This window comes from Varroa destructor, unplaced genomic scaffold (assembly GCF_002443255.2).
Source record: "Varroa destructor unplaced genomic scaffold, Vdes_3.0 BEIS01000004.1, whole genome shotgun sequence".
In the NCBI taxonomy this organism is placed as follows: domain Eukaryota; kingdom Metazoa; phylum Arthropoda; class Arachnida; order Mesostigmata; family Varroidae; genus Varroa; species Varroa destructor.
Genome location: NW_019211457.1, coordinates 13311706 through 13335504, shown reverse-complemented (window position 1 = coordinate 13335504; position 23799 = coordinate 13311706). Strand labels below are relative to the sequence as shown.

The window sequence follows — 23799 nt, the reverse complement described above, 5'->3', positions numbered from 1 at the left end:
ATATACATATAAATATCTATATATATATACATATAAATTCAAAGTGTATATATATAACTTCGAATTGAAGTTAAAAGCATAAAAAGATCCTTCATATGGTGAAATAAGCGTCCTCTTAAGTAAGTGTAGGTGAAAATGATAACACGATTAAATGAAGTTCAATATTTCGAAACTTCACGAGTGGATCGAAATCATAGCTTACAGAGTCTTTTGTGGGTACATTGAGCAAGCGGACTAGCGGGCCGATGGTCATTCCCTGGCAGAATACCGTGAAGTAGATGACCGCAATCGTAGTCGTTACAAACATCCGCTTCTGAGGAACCACCTACACACATCGTGCATGCGTCCCACGTGTCGGACACACGGATCGTCGAATCAATGAAGAACACAAATGTCGTAATGCGTGTGACAAAGTAAAGCCTTTGATATAATGGCTGAATTTGGGTGTTATTCTATCTATTCGGTTAGTAATTATTGACAAAGTTTTGCTCCCATACTCATTCCCATAACATTACGCTAATTTGGTGACTCGAATTCATCGATATATAGATATGTATATAATAGTAAGTTTCGAGCCTAGTTGTTATTGACAGATCTAGAACTTGGAACAGGAACGGAACTGGCGTAAGGATTTAGACATGTGAAACAAATTTGCTGACCGAATCTCAGCGAGATAAGGCCGGGATTGACGTGAACGAAAAGCTATTGAATATATACTACACTTCATGCGGTCTTCGCCGATTCCCCCCGTTGCAGAAACGTGCAAATTGATCCGACAGAAAGTAACAAAACTATTCAAAAAACAGAGAGTACCTACAAAATGAATACCTACCTCCTCATCGACGACGAGGACGAGAGCGAAAGCAACAGCACCTCTCAGTCCTCCGTAAGACATAATAAACTGATCAACCTGTTAAAAAAAGATAGTTAGCAACCATTATACTATGACCTTTGTGTTCAGCTCCTGCTAACCTCCTCTAAACAACCCAGAACTGATAATTGATGCGCATAAACGAAGTGAAAACGGAGCACGCTGATAGCAAATTTTATTACACAGAATGTATAGGATGAAAAAAACAATGATAATGGAAGAATATGCTGCTGCGACGAAAAGTCATTTGTTGCTGCCTTACTTATACATTGCTTCAGGTAAGTGGCGGCTCCTTACAGCGTGAAGCAAACCGGAAGGCGCATCGATGTTCTGTTCCGACCCTAGACTATTTTGCGTGTTCCCAGGTTTTGTAGGCATGTACGTTACTACAAACTGCTGTTACTATAGCAAATATAAACCTTCAAAACTGAACCTGGACATATATGCATACATACACGGTTCACTTCATGCTAGAAGCAAAGACCACAAGTTTTCGGATGCAGCTAGATTACAGCAGCATAGGACGTCAAACGTTTATTTAAGGACTAAACTGGGTCAATGTTTTCAGTCAGGCGGCCTCCAGAAAATGAGATTCAAAACAAACCTAAAAAGCTCCTGAGAGTTTGAACAGTACTCCTACGTTCAAGTAGGTGGTAACAGCAAACGAACGAGACATCTGGACGGGTGGAAAACTCTTTTCGAAGCAGTACGTTTCTTCACATAGGTACTATACGTTTGAATCCTACGCTTATCGATGTTGACTGGCCAAACATATGGCCATTGAGCCTGATATCGAAATTGCAACAATAATTTGTGGCTTTTTTCTTCGGTTTATCGAGGTCATTTGAAAAAGGTTTTTTCATACTGGTATAGCGTGGCAGTGCTTACATAGAGCTGTACACGAAAGTTGAGGTAACATGGGTATGCCCCACAAAACTAAGATGATTACATATCATGAACTTTGTATATTTCATTGTAGAACCCGATAGAAGCTATACCTATAGTTGGAAACAATGATTAAGTTAATTAATTAATTAAACAATGATTTGGCATACTCTGTTTGTTGACAACTATCATTTGAAAAGCACGGACGAGTACGTGGAACATAACTACAGTATGCTTTTGACTCACTACCATTTCTTCCAGCCGTCGGTATACAAACCAAATTTTTAGAAAAACAACGATACGTTTTTAAAAATGGTGCAAGATCGTAGCCCAGCTAACCTTGTTCAGTTTATGTAGTCTGTATCTGTTCAATGGCCATGTACAGATTATGACACCTTAAAAAAGAAGAAGAGAAAATAGTTAGTTTTTGGCCAATCTCTAAACTAACCCAAAGTTTTGGCAAGGTACCTTGTTGTACATCAAATACCACGGTCCCGTATTCAACGTTTATAAGGGTTTCAACCTTTTTACTTCAAGCAGTATTATATGTATTAGCAGATTTTCAGGGACAAATGCATCATGTACAGTCCTAAAAAATATGGGTTATACTTAGAGCTACGCTCGAGCACGCCTATGTAAAAACATCGCCCATTAGCATGCATAAGCGTTCGTGTACGATACTATTAGCAATAACGCGCTAAAGCTATAAAGTGCTTAATGGCAAGGCTGTATGACGTTGAATGTAAACAGAAGAGTAGTAAAAATTAAGGAAGGGCACCCAAACACACAAAACGAACGAGCCAGCTATAAATATCAATAGTATGTGATTCCTTATAGTCGCCTAGATCGGTCTTTAGTTATCTGAGCAATATACTTATAACAATATACGCCTGAGTGATGAGCCCAATGTAGGAATGATACATTTATTGAAATAACTTCCTGACATGCTAAACGCTAAACTTGATTTTATCTAAATAAAATACTATATATCTAAATAACGATCTATTCTTTATCTAATATGATTATATCGTACTCCAAGCTTTCGCAAACTTAATTGCATAACTCACAACCAGATGTACGGATGCGTGCAATGGGCGACGAAGACATGAAACACTTCCTAAAACAGCTAAAAGCCTTTGGGAAAAGCCTTAACAACCGCGAAAAACTTAGAACCAAAAAAATCTCTAGTTCTCATCTAGTTAGGCACCTGCAAACTGGCTCAGTCTTGTACCCGTAAATTATAACACTTGACGAGTGGGCGGATGCGTGTCAATCTTGAAAGGCTACAGCTGCAACGTAGCAGCAAATGCCCACGTAGGGCAGCCTTAAAACAGCATTGTAGACTGATGCAATTACTAATTTACTCAGATCACAGATTTACACAGCAGCATGCACAGGCAGACCATTGCAATCTGGTGACGCTTTAAGGCGACGCGGACCCAATCTTAAGTCTAATCACAAAATTTATCCAGAGCCGCAGGTACCAAATCGATTACGCGAGATGTGGCAGTTACTGCTTCAACATAAACAAAGTATAAACATCGTATAAATGCAAAACATTTAAGCCTTTTTCTCAGCGATATCATAAGCATGAAGTTATGAGCAAGTTGCCTTCGTTACATTTCCTTATAGCGGGCGAATTGAGAGAGTTCTGAAGTATTCTGTCTTTATTTATGAATACTAATTCATTTACTTTGAATTTCTAAGCATGACCTTGCCGCCAGTACCCACCTAGTGTTCGGAAGACAGAAATTAACAGAATTGTTAAGCAGATGAATTGTGTGTTCCATTCGTGCATGTCGTTGACCTGCGGTAAAACAATTAAGTTAATAACAGTTGGTAAAAACTGGAGCAGCACATCGTTAAGCTAGAATGAATTTTCCTGGTCATGTTTAAAAAGACCCTACGTAAATCAGGCTACTTCGTAACGCTTACCGTTGTTACTCCGAGGAAGAGAAAGATAATAGTTTCCGAGCAGTTTGCAATCATCTTCATTCCGTATTTAATCGTTGTATGAGACTTTTGCGAGACATTTTCCTCCACGTAATTTTTCATCGTCATGCCTGCGATAAAATCAATTTGAGTGTTGTCGAACTTACGTTCTTGCTGTTAACGACAGCGTATTGATTAGATCTCGTTGCTCGCAAATTACAAAAAGAGAGTATTGCCCTGAATAGCACAGTTGTTCCTGGTTAATAACAGAATTAGCAGGCGGATACGGCACTCCTGCCTAGATTTTTGAAGGGTCTAAAAGGTCATGCGAATTCAAGCTTTCCGAAATGTCATGCAAGCTCGCAAAGTTCTATAACATTCAATTAGAACGAAACCGAGTTTTCAAAGATTTGCGAGATTCTTTAGATAAGTTGAACAAAGCTCCGCTTAGTATAGCGTTTTCTTCAATTCATTTTTGTTTTTTTCTAGGGCACATTCAAATATATTTAAAACAAGTAGCAACACCACGATTTTACTTAATATTTCCAAACACTGTGCATATATTCAGCGTACTTTGACCCTTATTGATATGTAATATGTTTTGTATTTGACTTTCGACACTCGTCAAGGTCCTGTCTACGCCAGGTTTCGAACCTGGATCCAACGTCATCGTTAACGCCCTTAAGTCTTGGTGAACAAACGTTTTATCACTGCGCCGTTTAACTAGGGACGTATAATGGGAAGACAGCTCGTCAACTTACCACAACATGTCAGAGATAAGATGCCGCTTAATTTAAACATTTCCGCGAGCAAATAGGCTAAATAGCCAAAGAGAAAAATGAAGAGAGGCTCAACTGGCCGTACATGATGAGTAAAACGGGACGTGAACGCTGCAATCAGTCCTAGCAAAATTCCGACACCTGGATTTTCAACATTACAAAATACAAACAGTTGTTCATTATTATTGCTATTTTTGTTATCGTTAACTATAAAGCTGATGAAAAGAAATTCTTTAAAGGATTACCCGACTGCCATCGGTCCATGATGACGTTTCCAGTATGTTTCACTATTACCTTGTTATGTTTAGGTGAATGTAAGGCTCTCGTGTGTTTTAAATAGAATGACATATATAGACCTTTAATGGGGTCTTCTGGGACCGTAGAAGGCTGTCTGTTAAGCTGATCCTTTTGCACATCGTATGACGGAAGAGAACAAAAGTACAAAAAGAGCGAGTAGGATCGATGCTGTTGAAGATAGCTTACGTGTAAAGTTTTCCGTTTTTAAAATAGAAGATAAATTTAATAGAACTCATTCATATGAGGCCAAAACGATGATTTTTCCTTAATTCTTCCAGGAAAATCAGCCAACGAACGACCAGTTGTGTACTCAAAACGCTATTTGTATACATATCAACAAAGTATACGTTTCTACTTACCCACTCCTCCAAGAGCGACAACGAAGAAGCTGATAATCCCCTTGATCGCTTCCACCGCAGTGACATTTTCTATTCCCAGAATCGAGTACGTTTCGAACATGCGATACAATACCTAAACGTAGGGCAACAAACACTTCGAAAGTGATAATCCGCCTTTAAAATTAACGTTAGAATGACAGAAGATTTGTGGGGCACAACACGACCGGCCTATCAGTAACCGCTGGCGTTATTAAGCGAATGCGCGTGATCTGCTTCAAGCTAAAAAGACCTCTACTACACAGACAAAAAAAATCATCCCAACAAGGGATACTGGACTCAAGTAGGATATATGTGCTTCATGTAGGCGTGCCTGCTCACTACTATGCATGTACTAGCATTTTAATGGTATGCTAACTTTAACATAGTAGGGCATACGCAGATGTTAGGGTGCTTATAACTGCTATGCGGCTAACTGATAACCTCTACGTTTCGAGTTTTACGTCCGGTATCGTTTTTAGGCATTCCTTGAGACAAACGGCTCGCTTCCAGCCATCACGAAGGGAAGTCTATCTGTTTCATCAAGCTTGGGTTCGAACCTAGACCACAACGTCTTGCTAAGATATCACGGGTAAACCCATCAGCTGACCTAACCTAGAAATGAAGAAAAGAAGCCACAATCCATCGTTTCCAAGCCTTGGCACGTACGTTTGCTAAAACAGTAACTGCAAAATGCAGGTGGCTATTTCCAGATTGCTGTGAATTTCCCGAAAACTCGTAAAAGCGAGTATTAAATATGACAACGTTTATCATGATTAGATATTTAAATTTTATGCCGATGTTCTCTACCGAATTTCTTTACTTGTAAAGGTTCGTTTTGTTTTACCTACCAAGGTTAAACATGTGTCTATTCTGGCTGAGCTCGCCAACAGCCTACGTAAATCTATAGTTCAACTTATTTTGAAAAATATTTGCTCTCGGCGCCGTACCGTATTACAGGCTTGGAACAGCGGATTGAGCAGAAGTTTCCCCCTTCAATAGTCTTTTCGAATAATAGACCTACGCACAAGGTAAAGCATGGTTGGTGTATAGTGTAACCATTCAGACATTACTTGTCACGCATTAGTGAAAGCGTTACGCTTACGATGTATAAACGTTAGGTAAATGAAAGTTCTAACTTTGTGATCGACGTACACCGCATCCGACGCGCACTGAGTGAGATTAGTTTTACGATAACTTGTTGAGCCTGTTTTCTATAAAGATACCTGCGATATTAATGATCTTATGCAGAACGTTGCGTATCTATGAGACTAAGCGCGAGCATATTATGGCTTTTATAGTAAAAGTACCCAAAAAGAGACTCCAGAATAGATAAGTTGTGAGTTACACTCCGAGAACTTGAAGGTCGGACAAGAGAAATATTTTCTACAAAGAAATTGTGGGCCCAAGTTCCCACGGTATCTTACACGCACCACAGTTACGGCATCATTAAGCAAACTCTCCCCGAATACGATGATATAGAGAAGGTCGTTGACGTGAATCTCTTCGAACACCGCAAGCACGGCTACGGGATCCACCGCTGCGATGATTGACGCAAATAGAAAACACTCGAGTATCCCGATTGGCTAAAACAAAGGGAAATCAGTAAAATGTTGTTAAATCTGATACGCCCTCCCAGTAATAGATACAGTATCAAAACAAGCGCCAGCAAGGGGTCAAGGACGGAAGAACGAGTCTATCTAAAAGGCTTGTTTGCAAAGGCCGGCTAAAGTCACCATGGAAAGTACTTAGAAATTAAGAAGCTGGTATCCGTAATACATATATCAACTTTTTGTGGAAAGTTCATTTCAAACAACCCAAATCGTTGCAGTTTATCAATTGAGGCAGACGAATATCACAGTAGATTTTGTCAAATGTGACACAAAAAGTTCCAAGCCGCAAGTTGGTGGTGGTTGAAATAATCCCGATCCATTTTATAAGAGACATTCGGCAAGTTCCTTTAATAGATAAAATTCTAATTCTAGGATTCTCTAAGTTCCAGTCCTTTAACAAGCAAGCGTATTATTGCTTTAGTAACTTCATTTGTGCAGACATTGGTTTTTCCCTATTTTATAGGATTACACATATGAATCAATAAACTTTTCATTCGAAAAATTGAAATTGATTATTTTCATAGTAGTGAAGGAAATGACGTCTCACCGTTGGCCCGTAAAATTCCGTAAGCCCGACACCCCAATGACATAAACCAACTGTAAGGGCATTCCATACAGTGGCTACGACCGCGTACATTAAGATCGTCCCAAGATTATCGAAAAACGACCTGAAATCATCGTTCAAACGTAGTCGTTATATAATTCACTTCGGGGCAAACATGACAATAAACCCCAACAGACGGATCTAGCTTAGGTCAAGTTCATTTGAGTTATTGATCGATAAAGTTAAACTATAACTTGATTGTTGCCTGTACGAAATACTATCTTTTATGGGGCACAGCGTGCCTCAATTTCTCGTTGCATCTGTCATACACAACAGCACTTAGCGACACTCAGTATACACTTCCCCGCTGATTCAGTGCTGTCATCATAGAATCGTAGCATTTATTAAGGTTTTGTAAAACCTAAATCATTCGGAGTTAACCCAGATTTCTATATAGGACTATTGGCCGTTTAAGTGAACTTTATCTATAGAAGCGCATCTGGAAACGACCCTTCCCAGGGCTGCTCATCGATATCCCGCTAAATAATAAACTGAAAGACAAAAAAAAACAACGCGATATACCTGCAATCAAAATTTACTACACCTCGAATGTATTTCACTCCCAAAATGTTAGGATTACTGCGCTCATCGAAGTAACCCACAATAGCGTCTTCATCAGATTGAGAATTCTGCTATCGTTCTGCCTGTACACTGCTTGTTGCAGTATATGGAAATATATTTTTTTCTGTTTTACGATCTCAGCTGCCTTATTAATATTACTACACACCTAATGTTCCAAGCAATGTCGGCTATTCGCTCAAACCAAGTGTGGTATTTCTCTTCTTTTTCAGTAGGCCAATTCACACAGAACGAAGTGATTACCTAGACTTCATGGTCGTATATACATGAGCAGGATTTCTGTGACCTGCAATGAATACACGGCAAGTCAGAGGCGTGAGCAGTTGCCCAGGTACGTGGTAATTAATCTTGACGGATATTTTCTGTTTTAAAATCCCAACTAATGGGTCTCTGCCAATAGCTCGTAAATGTTGATATTCGCATGCAATATAAGTTGACCGTAAACAAATAGCTGTACGTATCCCATTGATGCTACTTCAATCGATAACCTAAATAGGACATCGTGGAGCCGTGCGCAGCCGTTCAGAGTCAGATCGCCTAATGGATCATGGCAGTTGCGGTCTAACTTCGGCTACTAGCATATAGTCGTCCAGCGCAAGCTCTTCGCTACTTCATTCGAGGTCCTATCCATGTTGTAATCTTTCACTGCTGCAGGCCCAAATAAGGCGAGCCTTTTTCGTGGCCGGTTTAGTTGATTAATGCGTCCCATTAGCCCCGGTGCTAATAGGATGACAATCCTTGTTGTCCATACCGTCGGCTAATGATATCAGACTTTGGCTGGGTACGATCTAGGTTAACCCAACATGTGCGAAAAATTCTGCCTAACTTCCAGTTATCAGATAAGCAAAACTTTTACGATATGATCTCAGTGGCATCGGACACGAACTGGTAGAAATCGCTACCTGGCTACATTTCGTCGCGGTAATCGGTCGCCACAAGGGTGCCAAGCAAACCTAAAAGACAGGATCTGACAGCAATTACCCATCGAAGCCGTCAGGGGTGAATAAGAGTCATTCCGTGTCATATAACTTAGTCTTGCGTACGGTTCTCGTAGTCGAGAGGGTTCGTTGAATTTACCGCTGAGACAGTGCTATGCACAAGTTAGACACAGATACAAAGAAGCAATGAAAGTAATATCTCGGTATTTCTATATAAAGACGGTAGCTGTCATTACGATGTTGGGAAAAAAACGACAAAGCAATGGTTTGGACAAATAGAGCATGTTTCAAATCGAGGAACTATACGCGTGCTCGGATATGACTTAGCAAATAGATACAGTGCCGGCAAAATATGTCTCTCTATACCCTGTTATCCTTAAACGAACTTCTTTTTGACTAGATAGTTAATTCTTTTAAATAATTTTAAACCGGTAAGAAAACGAGACAAAAATAGAGGAAAGCGTCATTCCGGCGTAGCCTGGGTTGCTACTGGGCCATCAACATGCAGCCATCGCTAATTCAAATTTCAGACTTAGCAAATAGTTGGGAAAATCCCAATAGATATAGCGTAGCCTTTCTTAAGTACTGCAAAATGACAATTTTTCCTCACTTTTTGCCTTAGTGTATGATATGTTGAGGATCTTGCCTTATTGGCATACGGTAGAAATGCGTGCTAGGCGGCCTCGAACGAGCGGCTCTACTTCGTTTGATTGGGACTAATTACACACTATTATCGATAGTCCCGTGATATTATTTATGAAATAGGATGGAATGAAATTGAATTTCAAGTTGAAGCAACAAGGCAACGGTACTAGAGGCTCTTCAAATACGATTGCTTCAGGCATCTCCGCACTACAACGCATTTTAAAAGATGAAGACTTAGACAAAGTTGCCCAAGGAAATTTAGTTAGTTTTGCAAATGCCCTATACAATCACTTATTTTTCATAGTTCTCCGCCTCTAGCTCTAATCAAACGCTTTACGATGTGACAAATTGCTTCGACCAGAAAGGAAGGACATGCCCTTGAGTGTCCGCTTGAGTGTAAGGACGTTTATCAGAGTGACGGACGTATAATACAAGCAATCCGTATGCAATTCGAGATGTTCATTCTGTTCCAACTAAATAAACATTTTATCCCATTTAGCCATCAGTGATATAGCCTTTTCACTGTATAACTGCTATAAAGGTAAGCTAATCACTATGTTCAGGATTTTACTTTTTATAATAAAATAAATATACGCAGTCCTCTAAAATAGCTTACCGTCCTGTCCTATTTTTTGTTGCTATAAAGTTATTAACCAACCCTTGTTGCTCACGCCTGCAGTAACTGTGCGTGTTCTCATCAGGACCGATGCGATACCTTGACCGGTCGGCCTGGCCACAGCCGACGCTACGTTAGGTAACAGTTAGTTGAATTTACTGCGGAAATAAGGACATTCACAGCTTCAACAAAGCCCGCTTGAAATTTGCATAGAACGTAAACAAATGGCTATTTAGGAAGCGTCTATCTTCAACCTATCAACCTGCTAGAAATACTAGCTATAGTTACATGTAGAGGCAGACACGTGTCGCTAGATGGGCACAGTACATGGATGTTCAGGCGTTCCGTGGAGTACGCATATAGAATTTAGCTCTTTTATATGTACATAATATATATGTATATATAGAACGGGTCTTCGTAAAAAAAAAACTTAGTCTGTATAAAGCAGTAGGTGATTCGTTTTAAAAGTTGACATCTGAACTGGCTATTCGTACCTAAAATCCGATTCGGCTCGATAACTATACGCTCGTGATAGACAAAGCTTTAGCTCTTCTTACGTTGGTAAGTTTTTAGTTGAAGTATAATTTTAGCCTTTGCACTCATGATGCCAACAACACGCTAAAAAACAAACAATATATTAAAGCATGAGAACAACAACAATACAAAGCCTTGAATAAGGTTTGTTTCGAACGTAAACTTTCTGCTATGTTTAACAACTATGTTGAGTGTTGGTCCCCTCTCACTAAAGAGCTCACTGCTGGTCGCCATGTCAATATAAACACCGACAACATTACATCTAAGGTTAATCGCTCGTTTATCTGTTACGCAATCAAACAGCTAAAATGGTGTCTGCTATTTTACGACACGTACGAGTTCCATAGAATTCTGTCCTGCGGGTTCAGGCAATCCCAATGAACGATCGCTCGAAGGCCTTCCGACAAGAATACGACAACATTGTGGCCTGTCTCGAACGAAGCCCCACTTTACAAAGCAAACTTATTACCCATCCCCTGTGATTTGGCCGCGGGCACCACACGACAACTCATACATTTATATGAATTATCATTTGAACTGATCGATCCAAAGATCTCACACAAGTAGAATCCATGTGTATTCGGCTTTCAGGTGTTTTGCAACAGGATTTTCCTCGAATCATGTAGTACACACCTTCGTTTGCCTCTACCCACACATGTCCACTTAATACTAACTTAGCTGGAAGACCTCTATTTAAGTTGCGATTATCACGAATATATGAAGCATGAAACAGAATGCGCCCGTCAAGATTCGATGAGGATACATAGTCGTTCGGTTAGTTTTTACAGTTTTCTCGATCAATCTTTCGGGTCGTTACGTCTCGTACCGCCACTAAACATTGATTGAAATTGTGGCTTTTTCCGGTACAAAACGAACTGTGTGTCCTGGCGCAATGTCGAATGCTTAGTAAATAAACGCTAAACCAGGAAAAAACTTGCCTACCTATTAGGCATGAAGTATCCTGCGTCGAGAATGATAGGCGGTAACATGTAGGTGAAGAATACGGTTGGCGTAAGCGGATTGTTGAATTCCTATACAAAATCAGAGATCGGTTATAGAGGTTACTTAGCATACGAACTATAATGATACTTATTATTACTGTTAGCATTTACATTCTTTTGTAGAATTTGCGTAGATTATTCGAGCGCTTAGTTCATTAGTTGCCCATATGCAAGTATATGAAGATGCAGTAAATTCGTCAGAATGAGCATCATAAGTGTACGAAAGCTGAGCTTAATGCTGAAGAACGATTTAATAAGCTGTAGAATGTACTCAGGATCTGTTCGTAGCCCTCCAATTCCAACTGTTATATCGTAAAATATTAAAAATAATAGATGATAATAATAATAATAGTTGAAGATTTTTGAAGAACTAGCTAGGAATTCCAATAATAATGTATATCTTCATATACCGCCACGTATGCCAGTTGCCGTTATATCTATCAAACATTGCCATTATCATGCATTACAAATACACTCAATGCATATTTATTTAGTACATATTTTCCTATAAACGGGGTAGTCCTGTTATTTTGTAGCCATTAAAGCATGGGGATGGTTGACAAGTCTCTTTATCAATGCTCTACCCCTGGGGTCTGCGGGTAACCGCCTACTGCTACTGCACTAAAACGGACACAGCTTACTTATAGTAAGCGATATTTTCTGCTAAAGAGGGCTTGCCTCTTTTTGGAAGTTACTGGGATATCGTTACCCGTAGAACAACAACTGATATCATACGCTTCATCTTTAATCGAGTCGTTTCCCAGAGATGTTCTTCGTAGATAGCAATCTAAATGCGCATACGCGTGCACTACAAATCGTATGTGTTACAAACGCTCATGAGTCGGATGTGCTATACCGCTTCGTCTCAGGATTAAGCTATCGTTGAAACGTCAGGGTATTAGGTCACTCTGTCCTTGTTCGTAGAGACAAGCCAACACGTGTATGTGATTGCCCAAAGTTTTATTAATTGAAGTTCCGTGTCGAGCTGGGGCAAGTGAAAAGAGGAATCGAACATAAGTGGGCAGCGGTCTAAGCAGAAATAAGCTTATCTGTCAGAGTTGAACTCGAAACTCGGCCCACATAAAATAGATTCTGTCCTGGTGGCGACTGTACGTAAAAGTATTGAAAACAACATGCGTCATTTGTAGAGTTCCGCATTCAGCAACAGAAGCAAGATATTTAATTTGCGCATGCGCCTGTCAGAATAACAGGGTAAAATTAAAGTATGAATCTTCTGCCATATGTAAGCGGCTTGTCCGGTCGGCTCACTAGCACGAAGGCCCCCTAAGTCAACGCAATGGCCCTCCTGAGAGGGCGGAGGCTGACGCAAACGCCCGTTGCTGTAGATTCTTTTCAGTGCAATTCCGACTTGCTGAGAGGACTCTTTTCGGAGTAAATTCGAGAACTCTTTCCTTTGCACAAAGGTGCATCCGTCGTACGTAGGGAATACGAAGACCTCGAAAGACGACTCTAGACAAAGGACGAGAGACTTCATCAAAAAGCCTGAACTGAACTCTGTCGAAGAAACAGGTGGACTTCACCACATGAACATCATGAAATAACGTCACAGACCATAGGAAGTTGCTAGTTGTGTAACGCTTTAAAACCATGGCTTGGTTAGACGCAGTCCCGTTCCTTCAGCTGGATTACTTGCAGGCCATACTGGTTCGATCTGCCGGTCTAGTGAACGTTCGTACGGGTCGACCAGTTTCGGGAAAGGGGATCTAAACGCTACTAGATCAATAACACCTTTGCAACAGTATTCGGTCCATCTGGGAAGCGTAAAATTGCCTGCATGTGATAGTAGTTAAGACCATACTATAAACTCAATTCGATAAAAAAAATCTCTAGTTATTAGTAGATTAGAACTTGGCTTTACTCCTTTTTTAACTGTACTTGTACTCTAGAAAGCTGCTACTTTCCCAAGGCGTGAACTACGACTTTAACCGTCCAACTTAAAAGAAGCACCAGATTTTCGAAAAAAATGGAGAACATATAGTAGAAGGCCTGACTCTCATCCGTTAACAGTCGTAAATTGCAGGACAGGTTCTCACGTAATGGATAGACTGAATGAGCCTCCCTGGAGCTTTGTGTTAATTTGTGTGTGAGGCCAGATGGAATTCAGGACAAGATTGATGCTCGCTCCATCATAATTATCGCGTATCCAATTCAGATGGCCTTTTTTATTATAATCAGCCGGGCACAATGGTCGTACGAGAACGCGGATACCAAAAGTATTTCTACGTATCGAAGAATGGGTGTACGAAAATCTACTCTAGTTAACATACGCTCGTGTTTCGGAACGAAGACTACGTTTTTTGCTAAAATCCTGCCCAAATCACGTTACCTGGACGCCAGCGTAGTGAAAGAGTAGGCCAATAATTACTCCAATAACGATCAAAATGCAGGATTCGGGACAGATTTGATGCAGCTTTGGAGTTAGGTGAAAGCCTGAAAAAACGAAGAAAGAAAACAAGACGTATGATTAACGTCTATGCAATCCAGTTACGTCCAGCGTTAAATGAATCATTCAATTTAGAGCCATAGACCCAGAATAAAGCCGCGGTATTTCGTAATAATAGATAACCATTACCCATAACAGCGCTTCTTCTAAATATGTCTACTGCCTACTAACTGTTATAATGAATCAGATATTATGTCGTATCGAGTATACCTGTGTCAAAGGCTTTTAAACATTCTTCCTATGGAAAACTACCGTCTGGCACCAATCTATATTTATCCAGCGCATAAGAGCAAAGCTAAGTTATTGCCGTAACTTGAACAATGTGAACTATCGAGTTGACCTTTTGAATAAGGGTCCCCAAGGATCTCGGCTTTGAGCTGCTCCATCGTATGACAAAATGCATATTTCGTCTCTCAGTGGCGAAGACGATGTCTTTTCTGGTAAATATCATGCGTCAGTTTACTATTATGACCACCTATTATGACCAAAAAACGTGTCCACAGCTAATGTGACAGCAGGTAGATCGTAAAAAGCTATTAATACCACGTAAGGAACGTTTCTGAGCCCTGTCTGGCTAAGGAACAGAGATAGACTGAAAAGCAAACTATGAAAATAACTGAAGATACACGGTAGTATACATGTATATAGTTCAGACAGCAAAATGTCTACCAGGTCTGTCTAGAAATGAGGCACGGCAAAAAACACAAAGGTTAGGTTCCACCTATTCGAATTTTTGGCTAATTGTATTTGTCGTCATTCTGATTTCGTTTAGCTCTATCAGATCATTGTCTTGGTCGTGTTATATGCTATGACATGAATCATGTTGAACATTCGATTCTAGTTGTTTAGAAAGTTGGTTTTTATCCGTCCCTTTTAAAATCACGATAAAATTTTCTACGAACTTCATTGGGTGCCATTTGCCAACATCGGTACCCCATCTGATTACTCAGATTCATAACAAGTTACATGATTTCTTCATTCGACAATGAAGAATATATGGGCTTGCGTACATAACCGAACGTATCTTTCATGGCTGTATCGGATGCATCGTGAATAAGTTAACTGGCGACAATTGTTTATCTTCCGACGGAGTCGTATTAATCGGCCTCTGCAATATTAAGTTATGGCGTTTGTAGCTAAGCTTGCATTTATAACAGAATTACCCAGTTTCGAGTACTAACGATACGCAAATATAGGATCCGTTTTTAATTTTTTTTTTTTGCTGTTTTAGATTATTCGAGCCTATAAGTATGGTCTATAAGTATGTATATTTTAAGCTATTTGCGAGTATAAATAACGTCCGTAAATAAGAACTATATGTTTTATATTAATTAATTTCGTAAAAAATCAAAGTATAGATAGGTGCAGAATATAAAATTGTCTAATCTCCTAAATGACACACAGAGGGCGGTCAACGTTTCAAAGAACCTTATTAATTCATCAAGCTCGTGTGTAAGGAGCCAACGGTCACAATAGCACAACTCTAAAATTACGGATTCTTAGGTTTCAACGAATATCCAAGGTATCTAGCTACCAGAAATGATCTCCCACCATAACATACCCCAAATATGCTATGTGAGGATTTACTGGAGATTCCTTTTTGTTTGGCCCCTTCGGCTGCCATTTGTCAGTGGCAGTACCCGAAAACGCCATCAACTACGATAGGTTTTTCTCACTAGGTAAAAACAGAGACAAAGCGTAATAACGTGAATAATACAAATGAAAATCACACATTTGGTGAAAACGTCCAAATCCATTTCTGAAATAATGAAAATTACATTAGAGGCCCTCACAATGTTTCGATTTTATAGTAGAAATGTTAACACGTGATCCGATCTGAGCCTATTTCTGTATGCACTAGGATCTAGTCCTCAAGGAAGGTCTGCTACAGCGCATACGGTCATAGTTTTTTTCCTTTGTCGACATATTACGGACCTCGTTAAGCTCGTATATATACATATATCCATTACATTCTATGTAATAGATACGAAAGGAAGGGCGCCAGTCCAACGGGACAGTGAAACCCTTCGACTGTATTATCAATGATGAAATTTGCAATAAGCCTTTCGCTAACGGTCTGAATAGGTTCGGTGCGGCTTGTATATACGTGTGCGCATAAACATATGAAATTATAAGCTTTTCTGCCCCAGAAAAAGTTATATAATATAAATAATATTTATGTATTTGCATTTGATATATCTAATAATGTCCATGTTCCAGCCTATCTTTTTTCGGTCAGAAGGGGCAGTAGCGTTTCATTCCTGATCAATTGATATTTAAGATTTTGCTACGCGATGGAAGTAATATGAACGAGCGCTAACGTTGACAAATGTTAGCGACATGAATCGGGGCCATGTTCAAAGTTCCTGCCAAAACTATGCGTCGTCTTATATAAGATATGACGTTATGCTCGAACACTCGAATGATAGTTGAATTTTACTGTAGTATTTACCCAGGTTACTTTTCATAGTCAGACGGCTGCTAGTGACCGTCTAGGAGAATTGGGTAAACTAAACCTTTATATTAACGTGCGACTTCGTTTGGGTGCGATATAAGCTCTGCCTACGATATTGAACAAAGTTTCCGCTTTAGCTCACAAAGTCTGGACATGTGGCCTAAGGAGGTGCTATGAAAATTAACTAGTGTAGCCTTCCGTTCGTTAGGAATGGACCGTGAAGCCTGGGCCAGGCATCCTTCGCTCCATTTTTTTACGTGGATCGTTTCCTGTCCACGTGGGGTAAGAAACGCCGCAATAGAATACGGAGATCTTGTGTGATATCTACTTCTGTTACTAAATACCTCTAATAGTTATAATGATGATCTGAGCGAGCACTTTGGAACGCCATTCAAGCCTATGGCCTAGAGCCTATGGCCTAGAGCCTTGTAATCATTCTGATGTCTATCAGGTAATGAAACTTCGCGCACACCTTACACTTTCTGCGTCTTTGCATTTCTCTATCTGAAATTTAGCACATCGTTAGAGACCCAATCACTCAAAATACGTTACTTTACAATCTTTATGTCAAATCCAAACAGTCGTGTTGTGCCTATTTAAGCCAGTTACCGCCACCACTACTTCAGTATCAGTCCGGTAAACAAGCTGAGGAATACTATACAAATATGCCTATGAACCGTCATGCGACAAAACCAGCAACTGGCATCATAATAATAGCGACAGCTTGGCTTACTTATGGCTACCTTTTCGCAGTTTCCATTTCTGATCAACGCAGTGACTTCAGGGGTATCCGTCAAAAGGGCCCCCATCATTACAGCAATTTCTACTTACTTCGTTCCATCCAGTGTTGATTTTACTTGGGTAGTACCTGGCCGCTGTGACCATGCTATGGTACGCCATCCGACCCGACATTCACGTCGACGTAGATAATCAACAGCGTTAATTATATGACTATTATCCAACTGCGTGCAACTATATCTATAGTTACATTATATTACATGTCCTGTCATTATGTCCAGGCTGTCCCCTGGCCATTTACTAAGTCTATTTAGTCGACAGATGGCAAATTGTCATTTAAATTCATATAGATGAAGCAGCTGTCTTCGCTTCTAGCTTATTCGTTTCCGTGCCGTCTACCCATTTCAATCGATCTTCTAGGTCGCGATGGGTATTTATTTTTAAACTGGCGACTACTATCTGGCCACCGCTCAATCGCACCGACCGACCAACGGATCATTTAATGTAACGGATGGTCATTGTTCAATGATTGTCAAGATGTAAGGATAATGATGGCGGTGTTTTTAATGATAACGACAATGATTATGTTCACATTGGTATGGCAAACATTACGCCATCCGCAATGCGACCCATCAGTGTGACAATTGTTGGCTGCACGGTGAAGTCTGTCATCGTCTGACTGAGCCGCATGAATCCTTAAGAGCGTCAATGCAGAAAGAATCCAGCGTCATTTTAAATGATGAGCTCGGAATGTACCTCCACGCTAATTTTCCGTATGTGCCAGTAAATAACGACCGTACACGCAACACTGCATTGGATATAGGGGGGAGGGGGGCAACACCGCAGTGAGATGCCTGCATTGCTTCTGCTATCTCAGTAATTTCAGGCTCGACCAACTAAAAGGTGCTCGTGTTGTCAAAGGTACCCCCCCCCCCCCCCAAAGACGTTGTTCGACTTACCCAGCCTTCAATACGCTGTATAGTGATGCTGTTATTATGATAGAATTGTCTAATTATGAGATCAGGAACACGGTATCAGCGTGTGTGCCACTATATCTATATATAGTGTGAACGTAATGCATAGAAACACCTTTATAATTAATGGTTGTTGTTACAGAAATCGATACGGCACGATAACCATGACAACAAACCTTCAGAAGAAGAAGAAGAAGAAGAACCGGCAATCACGGAAGAAAAGAAAGGTACACCGAACAGGACCGATTCATAAGTAAGCGAACAAAGTTCGTATTCCACAAGCACATATTTTACTTTTCAGCTCCTGGGACATGTTGTCGATTTTAATACATGGAACAGTTCAACTTAGTTGATCGATGTGTGAAACAATGAAATTTCGATTCCAGTAGATATGTCTTTGTGTATTTGGTCCTATACGCGGCCCAGTTGCTCCATGGTACGCATCGTCGACTTATCAAAAGCTGTACTTACAGGTCCACGATCTGGAAAAGCAGAACCGGTTCCATGGTCTCACACATCGCTTAGCCATAAGGCATTTAGTTACGAGCAGTTAAAACAATTAAACGCATAGCAGAAACACCCCCACGCCATATTACAGGCGGGCTACTCGTCGTCTGGCCCCAGTCAGAAGTACGCTTTATCTAGAATTGTCGACTGCGTAGAAGATAGCGCATTTGAGAATGATACAAAGTCACAATAACAGTAACCCAACAGTAAGTTTGTTTAATCAACAGCAATCGATTACGAGCAATCAATCGTAAATTAATTAATTAATTAAAATTAACGATTGCGGATTGATCTGCGCCGAGACTGATGCACACGCTCGATCCAGTGTGTACACAGGTACACGAGTGATCTGGAAGTTCCATGCTGGATACGAGCCAATGTGGCCAATAGGATTTTGGTGGTTAATTTAACGGACGGGTGAAGAAGATAGCGGTAGGAGGCGAGCGCAGATTTTCTGTTTCGTTTTCTCCGTTGAATATGCAAAGTTATATCTGCTTGCGTGTCAGCAGAGTATGGCAGCAGAGTCCGTAAATTAGATTACAATTATGAGTTCAAATGTAGTGAACGATTAGGTCTCCGTGAAGTACGGAGCTCTTGAACGCAAGACATGTCCTTACATAGGACAAAGGTGTTCCGCATAGTAATACTAATTATAATAATGAATGGTTTGCTTTGTATTTAATCACATTTGGCGTATAGTTTCTAGGATAATAAGAACAATAATATAAGTACATCTATATATATATATATATATATATATATGTCAAGTTACGTTAGTTTTTTAAACAAAACCGTTGCGTGCCTATGTATATGCTTATATAAATAATTCACATTTTTCTAGTATTTACAGAGACAAAACCTCTACAACTAACACACAATAACGAGCTCACTGTAAGGAATGCCTTTTTTGTACTAACTGCTTTCAAGCGAAGTTTCAACTGTGTAAACCATCTACGTGCTCTGCTTTCGATTCGATTAAAGGGAAATTCTGAAAAAAAATCAAACTCTGTACAGTATAGGGACACAGAGATGAATAACAGATGCCCCAAGGAGCTTATCGCTAGCCAACATAATGTAGTGACATAAGAGATGGCCACCTAGGCTTAGTCCAGCTAGCCCCCTAGGATTCTCCATAGCTATACACATTTTTAAGTCATTTCCGTATTATTGTTAATATTTTACTCGCTATAATTTTACTTCGATAACCAATGCACATGGTCTGCAAGCCGCAGCATTGGTTATCGAAGTAAAATTAGCGTAAGCTATAAGCGACTTCGATCGTGGATCCTTCAACAGCTTACAGAAATTTTTTCCTAGTGCTCGTCTCCGCCTGTCGCTGACTACTGAAATAAAAACACGAATCACACTTCCTACCTATATGGGTCGGTCATGTCTGACCCGCCACCTCACTAAACCTAAAGATCACAACCTTTTTTTATCTGATACTATTAGAGCTATCGATACTGACTGCCCATTTCAACTGGCAAGAATCGTTTTCTTTTCGCTTACGAAAACTGCCACTGCATGAGCATTTCAGAGTCCACGTAACAACTCTGCCTGCCACCACCGGGGCAACATACAAGGCTCTATCCCAGTGTTATTAATTTGTGTAGAAATATCTCCTCGTAGAGCACACAACGTATTGCTGTTAAATAAGGATCGTGACTGGCCACGATACCGCCATATTTCAGACAAACCAGGAACACATGGTGACAATGGTCACATCGGCATAATCGCTCATGTAACCTATATAGCAACAGAATCATTCCATGTGGGTGTGGGGACCGCACAATAGAAACAAAGCTAAACACTGCTTTCTGTTCAAGGCAAGAGTCCACCTTTTTTCAGTTGGTGAAGTTTTTTTCTTCAGCTCCATCACCATCCTTCCATCACGCATCGGGAGTCACCGTAATCGTCGTGCGGCCTCACGTAGCCGCGGGAAATTTGAAACAAGACTGCTATATAATAGCTGTAATAGTCAAAGGATAATCAAGTCTTTTTTCAAAGTCTTCATGACGATCGTTCAACAGTAACGTGTTCATCCACAAAAACGTAGGAACGCTTCGTGGGGAAACGGTCTAGATTCAAAACCGGGCGTCGAGATACACAGTCCGTTCGGTGCTGGCGTCTCAAGCACAGCCTGGCGGCACCGTACCAGTCGAAATATTTGTTCAGGCACCTCTTCAGGGACGTCTTCGCAGTGTCGCTAGTTGTCGTCCGATTGGGGCAACAGTCAGCTTGAAGCACCGTTCACCAGCAGAGATATTTGTACACGAGTACGTCATAATAGCGTCTGCTAGCATTTACCATGCATCTACAATTACTTTGCGCGTGAATAGGTCTTTTCTATTCCGTTCGCAAAAAGAAAAAAGGCCGAAAACGAGAGAGAGCGAGACGCGAGCAGATGAGGCCTGAGAACTTCGGCGAGCGCCAAATCGTTTGAAGATGAGGATGCTCGCAAAATGATGCTGAGTGTCCGTTGGCCTAACTGGTGTTGGGGCACAGCTACGAAATTCTATTGAATTCAAATATAAGGCTAACTAAGATAGCTGTCTCCTTTTTATTGTATAGGAAAGAAAAAGAAAAGAAGTTTAAGATGATTTCGAAACGATGGCAAAATGATTGCGCATACAATTCTCGCGTTTAGTATATACGAGTTAATGCAATAACGTTTGTGCTTTACGTGATGATACGGGTGTGTCATATAACGTATTTGTTTACGTTACAACTACACGCGTTTTAGTCTTTCCCTGTGTGTGTTGCAGACATAGAATCGATGCTTGGTTCTAATCGGAACCAGATTCCTCCACGTTTGGAAGAGGTGACGAGACGTTTCAGGCCGCAAAAAACAGTGAACAGAGTAAAAGTAGAAGCAATTTTCGGAGCGGACGATTAAGAGACTGTGTACTTTCGTATTACTTGGCGGGAGAAGTTGCTTCAACTACTTAGTTAATGTGTATCAAGTATGCACTTCTCGAATAGAAAAGTTAGTCCACAACCTATTGTATCCTAGTATCCCACCTAGTAAATAAATTGATTTCGCTTGTTCAGACTACCATATAGTGAATGCCCAACCAGTGAGCGTCTCGTAAAACAAAAAATGCACGCCGGTTAACACAGCATAGATTACTTTATTTTGACATGTTTTGCTTTCTGCGAGTATGGGTGTACTTATGTCGAAAGAGTTCAGAAATTTCATTTGCTGCCATTCTGTGAACAGTACGCGCAGTGGCACGCTTATGCCGATCTGCGCACCAGATGCACCCCGTTACATCTGATGATTATGTGCAGTAGGCGGCGTCTGAGCGTTTCGCCAGTACATCAAGGTCAAAACGAGCCCCTATACCACACACTTTTCACATGTCGGATACAACCGGATCATTACGCCAAGTCATTGTAATTTTCAGAATATTTTTAGTTAGAGAGCCATTTTTTCAATTGGCTGCAACAAGCGCAGCGCGGGCAATTGTTTGTTGACAACTGAATCACAGCCAACATTCAATCAAAATCATCAACAAAAAGACCAGACGACAACAACACGAATACGAACAACATCGACAACAAATATTGAGAGAGACGAAGCGCTCGCCAGACGAATATTTTTCATGCCATATCAAAATTGTCGCGCTTTGTTGTGTCACTATATAACGCATAGGACGTACAAAGCTGGGAGTAGTTAACCTTTTCTCTGGATACCGGTTCTCTTATATCTGTTACATTCTCGTAAGCGAAGATTAACGCGGCCGTTAGTTAGTTGTCCTTTTCGTTGATCGTCTGTCGGCGGCCCGCAGGGGAGCGGAAGCAGTGAGGGGGGCAACAGTTGACTTAAAGTCTGTTCCTGTCTTTGGATGTTTGCAGGCGTCGCAACAAGGCGCTAATAAACGACGGAAAATAAACGCACGGGAAAAGAGAGATCTAGCGTTGGTTCGTGTAGTTGTCCTCGTGAGGTGGCGTAGTAACAACGAAGTCACCTACTACGTTTAAGGATACGTGGAATGGTCTAGGTTTGAAACCTTGCGTAGGCACGTAGTTTTTCATTGTGTACTAAAGTGGATCACAAGTTGTCGAAAACAACGCTGTTTAACTATGAAATTAACGCCGGATGTAAAATTTCAACGTGTATATGTATTTATAATACGCAGTCCGCCAGTGAGAAGGACAAAGGCTTATATAGTTTCGTGAACAAAGGGCATTGCCATTGCATAGGCTGATGAATGCATTGAAATTCTACAGTGTTTTTTCTGCTTAAAAGTATAGAAATGTTTTATATTCTAGATGGCTCCGCCAGCGGAATGATGGACTGACATATAAAGAGCTATCTAAAGAGAATTTCTGCGTACGATCTGGGAACTGAACGATACTCCGATGGGTACTACCTCCTTAGTTATATTTAAATTTATGAGACATTCTGGCATCGTTACTTGATTAGTTTTTGACGCAAAACAGTGTGAACCGCAGCTCTCATATCCTACAAAACAAGCACCCATTACTAAGATGCACACTTATCCTATGTAATCACGCATTTCTCGATTCAATGATCGCAAACAAACACCTTTTTCCTTTGTTGTTTTACATCGAAGAGAAGTTTTTATACGAACCTGCCAAACGTATGTCCTTTTAGAAAAGAGTTGTAATCGAATTACCACTTTAGTCTATAGCCACGGAGTTATTCGACGCACTTCTTGACGTCCCTTTTGATTCAACTTGGGTAGTCGTCGGACGGACCTACCAGCATTACTTCGCCAAATGTATACGAATCAAACCATACATTAGTCCTGCCTCCGGGTCGAACTGGGCAGCAGCCGTTGTCAGAATCAAGTTCAAGGACACGAACCGATCGGGTCTATCAATAAAGGTCAACCAAGCCGTAGGAGCCACAGTGTGGAACGAACAAGGCCGATCAGCAAAACTACGAGAGAACGGAATAATTATTACGTTGCAATAGAGTAAAATGATCTTATCAATTCTTGTCGTTTCTGCCAACCTAAAGCTT

The 23799-nt window shown here is 40.5% G+C and overlaps 1 protein-coding gene and 1 long non-coding RNA gene across 15 annotated transcripts in view; one reads left to right on the top strand and one right to left on the bottom strand.

Annotated features, from left to right (window-relative positions):
* LOC147755865 (uncharacterized) overlaps window positions 1-23031 on the top strand; it is a 34305-nt gene extending 11274 nt beyond the window's left edge. The window contains exons 3-5 of one of the 3 annotated variants that reach the window (XR_015325905.1): window positions 8147-8265; window positions 18442-18552; window positions 22665-23031. This is a non-coding gene — a long non-coding RNA (uncharacterized LOC147755865). Of the gene's footprint in view, window positions 1-8146; window positions 8266-16593; window positions 16870-18441; window positions 18553-22664 lie in introns of those variants that run through there. The other 2 variants (XR_015325904.1, XR_015325906.1) reach the window with 2 other exon arrangements.
* Window positions 1-23799, bottom strand: part of LOC111248729 (Na(+)/H(+) exchanger protein 2-like) — a 90026-nt gene that overhangs the window by 25317 nt on the left and 40910 nt on the right. For 11 of the 12 annotated variants that reach the window (XM_022801570.2, XM_022801572.2, XM_022801577.2 and 8 more), the window contains 11 exons: window positions 14016-14119; window positions 11610-11698; window positions 7299-7419; window positions 6572-6724; window positions 5124-5235; window positions 4450-4608; window positions 3692-3819; window positions 3488-3563; window positions 2096-2151; window positions 833-910; window positions 203-325 (listed from right to left, as the gene is read on the bottom strand). In XM_022801570.2, the coding sequence (XP_022657305.1) occupies window positions 203-325; window positions 833-910; window positions 2096-2151; window positions 3488-3563; window positions 3692-3819; window positions 4450-4608; window positions 5124-5235; window positions 6572-6724; window positions 7299-7419; window positions 11610-11698; window positions 14016-14119 (1199 nt within the window). Of the gene's footprint in view, window positions 1-202; window positions 326-832; window positions 911-2095; window positions 2152-3487; window positions 3564-3691; window positions 3820-4449; window positions 4609-5123; window positions 5236-6571; window positions 6725-7298; window positions 7420-8082; window positions 8221-11609; window positions 11699-14015; window positions 14120-23799 lie in introns of those variants that run through there. The other variant, XM_022801584.2, reaches the window with a different exon arrangement.